General features: G+C 44.8%; 1 protein-coding gene across 4 annotated transcripts in view; it reads left to right on the top strand.

The window, feature by feature from the left end:
- LRRK2 (leucine rich repeat kinase 2) overlaps positions 1-12,082 on the top strand; it is an 816,940-nt gene that overhangs the window by 663,285 nt on the left and 141,573 nt on the right. For all 4 annotated transcript variants that reach the window (XM_082254234.1, XM_082254231.1, XM_082254232.1 and 1 more), the window contains 2 exons: positions 2,895-3,085; positions 5,781-5,941. In XM_082254234.1, coding sequence (XP_082110360.1) covers positions 2,895-3,085; positions 5,781-5,941 — 352 coding nt within the window. The remainder of the gene's footprint in view (positions 1-2,894; positions 3,086-5,780; positions 5,942-12,082) is intronic.

Here is a 12,082-nt window from a genome sequence, read left to right as displayed (position 1 = left end):
GGAATGAGGACAGTTATGTGAAGGAGGGTGCTTTAAAGGGGATAAGGACAGTTATGTGAAGGCGGTGCTGTAAAGGGGGTTGAGGACAGTTATGTGAAGGGGGTGCTATAAAGGGGATGAGGAAAGTTATGTGAAGGGGGTGCTATAAAGAGGGTGAGGACAGGAATGTGAAGGGGGCTGCTATAAAGAGAGTGAGGACAGGAATGTGAAGTGGGGTGCTAAAAAGGGGGTGAGGACAGAAATGTGAAGGGGGGGCTGGGGACTGTAATGTGAAGGAGGGGTACTATAAAGGGGGCGAGGACAGGAATGTGAAAGGGGGGGGGGTTGATATGAAAGGGGCTGGGTACTGCAATTTAAAGTAGGGGGTAATATAAAGAATGTGAAGGGGGGCAGAGGACTGTAATGTGAAGGGGGGATGATGTGCAGGGGGACTGAGAACACTGATGTGAAAAAAAAAAAAAAGATTGTAATGTGAAGGATCTGAGACTAGGTTCACATTATTGCATAACACGTGTAGGCGGCCTATTTATTTCAGTAGGCTGCCTTATAAGCAGAAATGCTGCTTTTATTTTGCTGTACCAAGCTACATGGTACTGTGGCATGATACAATGTGGCACTCGTAAAGACGTGCCATGTTTGCCCATTGTGCAGAGGTGCCATTGAGAGCCAAACATATGATTCGGACCTTGGCTGGAAGAAAATATTACTGACTGGCCCCTCATGAATTTTAATTCAATACCCTGGTGTATTTCTTGTTTTGATCTGTTGTATACTAAGGTTAATGAATATGTGGAGTTTTTAATAAGTTGTTGTAAATAAAGTATTAAAAAAACAGAAAAAAAAAACAGCCATTCAGTCAGTGTAAAACTGCTCATTTGTAAATGCTACATTGATTTGATCAATCAGCAGCCAGTTTCAGTATCTGTGTGTTTGCACCCTGACAGATTATCAGCTGCATTATACAGGCCTTTTTTTTCATTTAAATGCACCATAATTAGGAGGTTTTCATGAGGTTGGCTGGTGGGCAATAAAAATAGACAGGTGAGCTGCAGTTTTGCCACCCACCTAAATGTTAGCAGCAACAGCTGGGGTGGTGGGAGAGGGGGGCGTTCACATGCCATAATCTGGGTCCTATTATTGGATGATTTTTCAATGTGTGTGGAATTGACATGGTCATTCTTGGTTTGTTATTGGCCCATACGCAATATTAGTATTATAGTCTGCAGTTTTTTTGAAAAAGGACAAAGGTATGTGGATTGCAAAGATTTGCGCAAAGTATAAAACACAGGGTAGGATTCTGTTTTAGTAATTACTCCTTATCCAAACCATGAAAAAAAATTCCTATCCCATTTATTTAGACCAGCCTCTATGGGAGGGGCAGAGTTTTCAGTCTATGGGTCGGTGATACTCCTAGGTATTTATTGACTTGTGTGACCCCTGAAAAGACATGTATCACGTAAGGATGGTAGTTTTTCATCTAGTGTGGATAGGTTTGATGCCTCCAATTTGTTGTCATTTACTTTAAAGTTGGATTTGTAGCCAAAGAGATCAGATGGTGAGAAGTGTACCTAGACTAATTGGAGAATTGATGTTTTGAAGGCAAAGCATAATGACACCAAATATTGAATTGATTTGGATTTCTCCTTTATTCAGTCACTTTCCATTTTTCCATTGTTGATTGATAAAAAAAAAAAAAAAACTATTAACACTTCTATTTGTGAAAGCATTTTTACTTTACAGCATTCTTTCACACCTGCCCAAGACTTTTGCATAGTACTGTGTATATGTATATATATATGTGTGTATATATATATATATATATATATATATATGTGTATATATATATATATATATATATATATATATATATATATTTATATTACAACAAATTATAAACGAATGTTTTGCCTTGCATTTTTATTTTAAATGGAATGTGTTGTTTGACAAGGTGAGGGTTCACGTATACTTTAAGGATTACAAATCCTTTTTTCTTATTCCTATCAATGAAAAGCATAAAACCTAAAATGAGATCTCTTGAACATATTAGTAAGAATCTGACACTTTTGCTTTAAGAGTATACTGTAAGTAACTAAGGTTAGTCTCTTCAAATATATAGTAGAGCAATTTTATACCTGAAATTGCGGTCTTTAATTTTCCTTTGGATTGCCTTGTGGATTGGAAGGTTTAGATTGTGAAAGATGTTGGCAAGTCTCTTCTCTATATTCTTTTGGGTTTGACTTCTTTTTAGCAAAGGTTTAGCAGGGGTTTGCAAGGAGAGACATGATATACGGTGCTGGAGTTTCGGGAAGCTGAAGTTCTTGGCACCAGTCAGGTAACTCCATGAATGATATTTGTAGATTTTTGCAAAATGCTAGTAATTTATTTAGGGTTGCAAGCATAATGTGTCCCGTTACGTGATGTGCTTAACCAGTAGGGGAATCTTCATCTGTATATAATCTCCTGCTCTTTCAGTACAGTAAATACACATTTTAGGGCCCTTTTTTATCCTGGCATATTACTTGTTTTATTAGATATTGAAATATATTGATATTTTAAAATGTTGCATTTTGTTTTTGTGATGCATCAAAAAATCAACATTTCTTCCCTTGAAATTTTTTTTGCAAATGGAAACCATGTAGCTTTCTTTTGGATAGTAAGGTGCCTATGAATTTTGTCATGTTTTGTGTATTTTTTTTAATTACATTTCCCACTACGTTCTTGCCCATTCTAGTTTTAAATTAAGCACCTTTTTAACCTGAAATTACTGAAATGTTATTTTTCTAGGAGCATTGATGAGGGTAAAATAATATTTTACAAATGCTACACAAAGCACCTATCATAAATAAAGTAAAGCTTGTTTTTTTATATGTTTTCTCTTGTTCACTGGTATTCAGGAACTGACTGTACTTAGTCAACTCCATCACCCAAGCTTGGTGTGTTTGCTGGCGGCTGGTGTTCGACCTAGAATGTTGGTGATGGAACTTGCTTCCAAAGGTTCCCTTGACCGTCTGCTACACCAAGACAGTGGTTGCCTAACCAGAACTCTTCAGCACAGGATAGCTGTCCATGTTGCTGATGGGCTGAGGTAAAAAGTCAAGATTGATGTGTAATTTTAAAGGAAACCGGAATAACAAATTGCTTTTTCTATGTAATGTAATATCTGATGACAGCCATGGTCCGATAAAGTAAAGCAACTGTTCATTTAAGAAAAAAATAGTGTCAGTATTTAATGGTTTATAGCTGCTAGCAATAAGTGGAGATATACAAAATGCTGTGATAGCAATACCAAAGAAAAATTGCAGCGCTCAGCACATCAAAGAACCCAAAACACCTGAAGTGTTGTTATTATTATACAGGATTTATATAGCGCCAACAATTTGCGCAGCACTTTACAATCTGAGGGAATAATAGTGAATCCATCATTGAAAACTTTCAAAAGAATCAAACATGAAATAGTTTAAAATAAATCATATGAAGAAGTATCAAGTAATATGATTCAGGTGATTTCCCTCCTCTAGTGCTTTAATCACCCAGTGCAACCTCCAACAATGCATAGTAATAAGTCACCAATGGCAAAAAAGAAAAAAAAATCTCATGGTGCACTATGTATTGGTGAACTAGCATATAGACTAACATATAAAACAATTGTGCCTATAGCACTTGCATAAAAAAACGCCAGTCCAACTCAGGGATAATGGTGGCCGGACCTACAATGCAAAACATCATGTGTGAAAAGTAAGTTTACACTTACATGAAGCGGCGCCAATCTGAAACAGAGTAGCGGCCAGGACTTCAAGCGTTGTATAGTAATAAACCTCTAAAGCTGTTTCACGCACACACGCATCATCAGGAGTATAAAAAGTTTGAATGCATAAAGGAGCAGTGATTTATATAGCCCATGTGGATAGGAAATGCCCAGGTGCATGGGAAATACATTTCCAGGGTCAATTTTATTGAAGTGCTATAGGCACAATTGTTTAAGTTTGTTTTTATTCTAATTCACCAATAAATACTGCACCATGGGATTTTTTTCTTTTTGTCATTGGTGACCTATTACTAGTGATGGGATATGGCTGAGTTGTTTTTTACCATAAGAAATAAAGCTTTATGGTAATGATCCCTGCACCCGTATACATTCAGAAAGAAGGTCCTTTGATTCGGATAGAGGTGGAAAGTGTGAGATAATGATGACTACATACTTCTGATGACCTGGATCTTATCATATGCAATTTTTGCTGTTCTATTCATTAGACAGCAACTATATCTGGTGAGTGCACTTTTTTGGCATTGGTGGAGGTCGCACTTGGCGATTGAAGCACTAGAGGAGGGAGATCACCTGAATCCTATCACTTGATACTTCTTCACATGATTTATTCTGAGCTTTTTTATGTTTGATTCTTTTGAATATTTTCAACAATCGACTCACTATTATAACACTGTAGGTGTTTTGGGTTCTTCAATAGTGTGCTGAGCGCTGCAAATTTTCTTTGTTATTGTTCTTTTCATATGCAAGCTATATCATATGTACCAGGTGTTCTAGAGAACAAGGTAATCTAATTCACCTCTTGTGGAGGTGCCCCAAACGACACCTTTATTGGAAGAACGTCCTTGGATACTCTGACTAGGGTATTCCAGGTTGTCATTCCTGCTGATCCCAAACCTTGTGTTTTTTGTATCCTGGATGATTTTCAGGCAGCAGAGGTTACGAAACAGGCACTAGCAAGGGCCATCTTTCAGGCACGCAAACTAATTCTTAGACACTGGAAGTCAACTGATCCACCCTCAAGCAAAGAGTGGATTGGTCAAATGGACGACACATTACATCTAGAAAAGTATGTCTTTCAACACAGAGGGCATCCAGGCAAATTCAAAGCAGTTTGATCTTCCTGACTAGACACACCAGGTCTGGCACCTGTCGAATTGGTTATGGACAGAATATTGTGATACATTTCACTTTATATAACTTGGTATTGGTATTGTGGAAGTGGGGGAGTGAGGTTGGAAAAACTGTCCTGATGATATATTAAAGTGGAGTTCCACCCATTTTTGTATTTATTAAAAGTCAGTCTCTAAAAAAAAAGTGTAGCTGCTGACTTTTAATAAACACACACTCACCTGGCCCACGATCCAGCAATGCGGCCAGCGGGAGCCTCGATTCTCTCCCTCTTCTCCCCGCAGCCCCGGCATCTCTAGTGTGGGCACCTGACTGTGACAGCTTGCAGCTTCACAGCCGGGTGCGCACTGCGCAAGTCGCACTGCACGTCCTGAGTGGAGGGGCAATCTTTTGGGACCTGTGACGTGTCCCAGAAGATTGGAGGGATAGAGAGAGAGGAGAACTTCCGCTTATGCTGCCTAGGTGGCCCGGGCGGAAGTGGGAGCTGGGTACCTGTCAAATCTGTGATTTGTACCTGCTCCCCCCCCCCCCCCACAAAAAAAAAAAAGACATGCCAAATGTGGCATGTCAGGGGGTCAAGAGGCCTTAAAGCGGAAGTTCCACTTTGTGTAGAACTCCACTTTAAGTTTTGAGCATTTTGGATAATGGTATTGTTATATGAATATGAGTTTGTATTTTTACTGTTTGTATTCTCAATAAAGCTTTGAATTTAAAAAAAAAAAAGATAAATCATATTTATGTAGTATATAAACATTTATTGTATAAATGTAATAAAATTTGTTTCTAGAACATAAAATGATTTGTAGATGCATTTTTAGCATTTAGCATCCTACAGAATGGTATTATTACTGCTTGAATTATAATAATTTATTTTGTTCCAAAAAAGGTATCTTCATTCAGCAATGATAATCTATCGGGATTTGAAGCCTCACAATGTTCTGCTGTTCACTTTGTATCCAAACTCTGCTGTTATTGCAAAGATTGCAGATTATGGCATTGCACAGTACTGTTGCAGAATGGGAATTAAAACCTCAGAAGGCACTCCTGGTAATTAATAATTTCTTTGGGAAAAAATCGTATATTAAAAAATGTCAAAAATGTATTAATCATATTAAACGATTGTGTTAACAAATAATAATAATTATAGACCCTTTCTAACATGCAGTTTGGTCAAATTTGCCTGGAAACTCCATGTTAGTCAATGAGTGGCCCGATAAGTGTCCATTTACATCCACCTCATTACCTCAGTCAGTTCAGGCCCAGAAAAAAAAAAATTAAATGTTTGAGTAGTGATAATAGTTGTGCTCTCATCTTACTTGCTGACCGCCTAACTAAATATATGTCATGTTTTTGACATTAAATGCAGGGGTTATGGCTCCAGTTAGATGCCTTAACTCCATTATTTTTTCGTTTTATTAGGTGGCCGGCTTTAAGATAAAAGTGATCCCAGCACCGGAGTCGCCGCAAGATCACTTTTAGAAGTGGCGGAAGAGGTGCCCCCGCCACTTCCCGGTGGTTTCGGAGCGAACATTAACGATCAGTAGCTTTAGGAACTATCCGGCGTCAGCAGTGGTTTTCCATAGAGATAAGCGATGGGTAGATGGCCCCCACTTATCTCTATGCCCTTGGAGTACCTGAGCAACATCAATGTTACTTCCAGTTCTCGGGCAATATAAACATAATTTTTTTTTTTTCTTAAAGCAAAAGATACATTTTTTTTTTTATCTTTTGCTTTTAAGGGTTGAGGGGAGTTTTGGAGTCTTTTAGACCCCAGATCTCCCCATAAAGAGGACCTGTCCTGCTTTACATTCCTTACAATAGCAATTAAAGGGATAAAACATTTTTTTTTCAAAGGGACAGTGTAAAAATTTAAAAAGAAATAAAAAAAAAACATTTTTAAGCGCCCCTGTGTGCTCGCGCACAGTAGTGTACGCCCACATATATAAAGTGGTGTTTGCACCAGACATGTGAGGTATCACCGTGGTGTCAGAGCAAGACCAATAATTCTAGCACTAGACCTCCTATGTAACTATAAAATGGTAACCTGTAGAAATTTTAAAACATTGCCTATGGAGATTTTTAAGTACCGTAGTTTGGGGCCATTCCACGAGCGCACGCAATTTTAAAGCATGGCATGTTAGGTATCTATTTACTTGGCGTAACATCATCTTTCATATTCTATAAAAGAGACTGAAAAAAGCTGTTGCTAGTCAAGAAATTACAATTTTGTCTTACTCTTAACATTGTGACAACATTTAAACAACTTGGAAAACAGATTAGGTTTAGATTAGTGCAGTAGAGACTTTATCTGATTTTTAGGCTTATTTTGTTTTGCAACATCGGTGCGCTTTGACGCATGTTTCATGCTGCTAAGTTTTTTTGGGGATTTTTGTACGGCAATGAGACTGCTCCTCTTGCATTGTCCCCAAAACATGTCCGGATAAGACAGAGTTAGTGGAGTCAGTCTGCACATGCTCAGTTTGGTTTGTATTGCTAGAAAGTTTTTCTCTATCGTTCGACAGACGCAGCTCCTTATCTTCATGACTCATAGGGTTATGCTCCTCCTCCTAGGAATAGGCACTAGGCAGGAAAAAAACGTAACCTTACCTATGGGGGCTGTCCCTGAAGGCATAACCCCTCAGAATCTGCTATCCTCAATCTGTTTTGTTCTGCCTAGTGTTAGGAATAGGACCTAGCTCTCTGTTGGGACTTTGGTCTTAGCTATAACAAGGAAAGTTTGTGATTTTTTTTATTTTTTAACTAGTTAGTTCCTGAGGACCAAGATCCAGAGGAACTACAAGCAACAGCTAGCTGCGGTTTTACACTGGATAATCTGGATCCTTAAGGACTCCTGGCTGTAATGTTCCGGTACCTTTGGTACCCTAAATTACTCTTTTCACAAGTGTATGCGCCCCACCATTCTCTTTTGGAAAGGTGCGCATACACCTTTAAGACTGAAGCTGTCATCACTCAGCGCCGGACTAGATGGCTATTTAAATCGCCGGTTCTCACTCACATGTGTTCGTTCAAACACCCTTACCTGGATGCTAACTTGGCTTGAAGCTTTCGTGCTTGCAAGCATACCTCGCTGACGGAACCTCGCTGCGCTGATCCCTGTATCCCGCTTCCGGATCATCCGCTCCTCCTGAACCAACCTTCGGCTGTATTGCTACTAGTGCTAAGTACCCCGCAGGGGAACCCTCTATAAACTTATACTAAGCTTACACTATCTAGCTCTGCATAGTAAAGACTATTTATCACATCTGCATATCTAGATTGCTAGCTCTTAAGACTACTGCTACTTATTCCTGCACTGGGTTGATCTCTCTTGTATGTCCACCTGCTACTCTGTCATCTGCTACCATACATGATTGCTAAACCTACCTGCATCCATCTGCTACTGTCTTACCTTCAAGTGTCTGTCACCTACCACCTCCACTCAACCTGTCTCTTAAATCTTCATCACTGTGTTACTACATACATAAAGTCACTCTAGGAACCAGCTTGTTGAGTGTGTGTATTTACTAGCTGAAGTAAGACCTTCCACACATGATGAGTCATTGAGGTTGGGAATGGTATCTCAGCATCTCTCTTACATGACTACTGAAGTGGAATATTTCTGCAGCTGAAAATCCACACCATACATGAAACGCAGGAGTGTTACACTGGCCTGGCCAGCGAGCGTGAGCAGGTTATAGTCCATAGCTAGGCCTCACCACGACAGTGCCCCGATGGATGGGGATGAGCCTGCAAGTGGACAGTCTCGTTTGGACGCATCGACCTGGAACTCCCGGAGTCGCAGTTTCCCCTTGCCTGCTAACACCCTCATCCCGGATGGGAGGCGATCTGTTTCGGAGTGGCACCCACCTGGTACCACGGTATAGTGAGTAAAATTGTCCCCCCAAACACCCTTGACGGTCATGGGCGTGAGCCCCTCCCTGGAATGGTCAGGCCTTAGGGGTTCCCTGGCACCCAGGAGGACTAATCTGGTGTACCCCTCGGCATTCCCCCCCCCCCCCATAGCAGGTTTTACCTTGGGAGGCGGTAATAATGCGGCCGTTATGGCGCTTATTTGAAGGGGGGTGGATTGTCCTGGGTGGGTCCCTGGTTAGGGACCTTTTAGATGCCTATTGTTCTGGGACACCTTGGGGGGTCCTAGAGACCGCATGGCGCGCCGATGTGGCCGCCATTTTGCTGTGGTTCATGATTTCTGGGTTTCCATTAGTTTGCATGGGCAGCCATTTTTTATACTTCCCCCATTGAGAATGTATGAACGGCCATTTTCTTGAGGTCCGTGGGATTGGCAAGCATGTGGCATGGCTTGTAATGATAGAGGCAGAGCTTCTCCCTCTTCCTGTGCAGACAGTGTTGGTTTCGTTTTTACACTGATCAGGCTGGATGCTTCTCTGTGGTCTGGTAACGTTCCCGGGTTTCCCTGTGGGTTTTTTCCTCTTCTGCTCTGCTATTATTATATAATAATCAGGGATTGTGAATTTGCAGTAATAGCGGTGGGACCGTGTTTTTTGCAGTCTTAAATGGACATTACACAAAAAAATTTTTTATTTGAGCAATGGAGATAAAAATTTGCCTGCAGACACCCTGGAAGCGACTGCTGGACCCTCCGGTTCACAGCCAGAAATTGCAGTTTTTTTTGCAAGGCCTGATGTCAAAAGTGGATTTTGTAATTTCTGGTGCTGCCAGCCGCAAACGCCCTCCCCCCTCACATCCATCAGCAGTGTCTTCGGATTCTGAGACAGATATGGTCGCCGCGGACGCAGACCACCTTGAGGGGTCAGTGTCTTCACATTCTGACGGTGAAGAGGACCTGTCCTCATTAGCCGTCGCCCGGGAACGCGCATTGGTGGAAGCTCTGATAGTTTCTGTGCGGGAAACCCTAAAATTGGCTGATGGGGGGCGTGGCTAGGTCATGGTGGTGTGAAGACGTTCTTCTCAGGTGCTCCCGCTCCCTAGCCTCCCTGACCGGCTTAAATAGGCATTCCTGGGCTGTCATGAGCACCTACAAACGGCGGAGGACGAAGGCAGCTTCCCGGGCTACGCCATCGGCTCCTATCCGCAGCTTCTTCCAGAGCTCCCCGACCCCGGGACCGCAATCTCCGACGGTAGGCCTCGGCAGCGGCCTTGCCCGGACCGCCGCATAGCCTCTGCAACCGCCTACCTCTCCCCAGCTCCACGCCACCGCGACGATGTCTCAGGGCTCCCTCCCTTCCTCGCAGACCTCCCTGCTGGTTCCCCCGGAGGAGGAAAGAGACATTTGGGCGCTTCTCCGCTCCCTTTCCACGAAGCGGGACATGGAGGACATCGTGGCCCAGGTTGCTGAGCAGCACCGCCGAGATTTCGCGGCAATAACGGCTGAAGTGACCCAAGTTCGGGGGAGAGTAGCGGCGGGTGAATCTGCACTTGAAGACCTCCAGTCACGGGTGGCTCACCTGGAATGTACGCAGGCTTCCCATGCAGATGCCCTGGTGGAACACCAACTCCAGATGGAAGACATGGAGAACCGGAGCCGCCGTAATAACCTGCGTCTCCGGGGCCTACCTGAGGCGACGGGGCGAGAGGACCTGGTGGTGACGGTCCAGGCTATATTCTCCAGATTGATGCCGCAGGATCCCCTGGTGGACTTTCTTTTTGACCGGGTACACCGGGCTCTGGGCCCCCGCTCGCCGGATGCGGACAGACCGCGGGATGTGATTTGCCGCCTGCACAGATACTCAGTGAAGGAACAGCTGCTGCGGGCGGCGTGGTACCACGGCCCGGTGGACTTCGATGGAGCGCAGATCGCCGTCTTCCCGGACATCTCAAGAGGTACCTTGACCCGTCGGGCTATGCTGAAGCCTCTTCTAGAGAGACTCCGCTCCCAAGACGCCACCTATCGCTGGGGGTTTCCCCTGCAGCTGACGGTCCGACGGAATGGCTCTTCGTTTACCCTCCGTCGGCATGCTGATGTTCCGGCCCTATACCGCTTTGCAGGCCTGGCTCCCCAAGACTTACCGGACTGGATGGCGAGGCTCCCGGACCGTGCAGCTCGCCCCCCGGGCGGTGGCCCCTCGCGGATTCGATCACGGGGATCGCATCGCTCTCGTGGGTCCTTGAGCTCGGGCTCCGCCGGCCCGGCGGAGGCCTCCCCGGAGGACTAGACTGCTGCTGCCTGCAACCGTGAGTCTGACTGTGGCCCTGTGGCACCCCTTTGCCCTACTTCCCAGCCTTCCCCCCCCCCTAGGTGTTTCATTTCGCACCCCATGGACCTGTCCCGCAGGTTCTCTGGACTGACCATCCCCCCCCCCCCCTGCTTGCTCTTTGCCACTGCCCGCTTGTCCGATTCTGCTTGCTGACGAGTGACCTTACTGATGCCATCCATGCTCGCCCCACACTCATGGACTCCGTGGGTGGGCTCCTATCCCTTGCTGCATTGGAGTTACGTGAGGTTCCCCTTGCCCAGTGTCACCTTGGGGCCCTCCGGCTGGACTTACAGACTGCTGCTTCTGGGTAGCTGTGCTGCTAGTGGGATCTCTTGCACCTTATCGCATGTGTTCTTTAGCTCTGCACCTTCCTTATACTGCGAAGCCTGGCTTGTATGTATTCTCTGCTCATGTTGATATCACAGTTGCTCACAGCTCCCCTCTCCCCCCCCTCTTCTCCCTTCCCCCCCTCCTCTTCTCCCTCTCCTCCCTTCCACCCCCTCTTTCCTTTCTCCCCCCCCCTCCCTCTCTCCCCCTCCCTTCTCCCCCTCACTTCTCACTCCCCCCCTCCCTACTCCACCCCTCCCCCATCCCCACTTCCCCCCACCCTACTTCACCATTCCCTCTCCCCCTACCCTTCCCCCCCTTACTTCTTCTCCTTTTCCCCTCTTTCCCCTCCATTCCCTGCTTCTCCCTCCTCCTTTCTCTCTCCCTCCCTCTCCCCCCCCCCCCCCCCCGGGGGGTGTGCTCCGAGCGGGATCCATTGCTCGGCCCTGCCGGTTTCCCCTGGCTGGGTTGCTCGTGGGGTGGTACCGCAGTTTGGTGTGGTTTCCGGGGTCGAGGGGGCAAGTGCGTACCCGCTGCGGTACCGCTACAGGGGCTTGGTCTAGTAGTGTGTGGGGGTTCCTAATGAGCTGTGCTCCTCTCCTTGAGGTTCCACCTGTTCTGCCCGCGGTTTGAGCGGTGCGGGTCGAACCTCTTGGTACCTTGA

The sequence above is a fragment of the Pelophylax lessonae genome (genome assembly GCF_965119305.1).
Source record: "Pelophylax lessonae genome assembly, chromosome: 4".
Classification (NCBI taxonomy): domain Eukaryota; kingdom Metazoa; phylum Chordata; class Amphibia; order Anura; family Ranidae; genus Pelophylax; species Pelophylax lessonae.
This window is presented reverse-complemented; position numbering and strand designations above follow the sequence as displayed.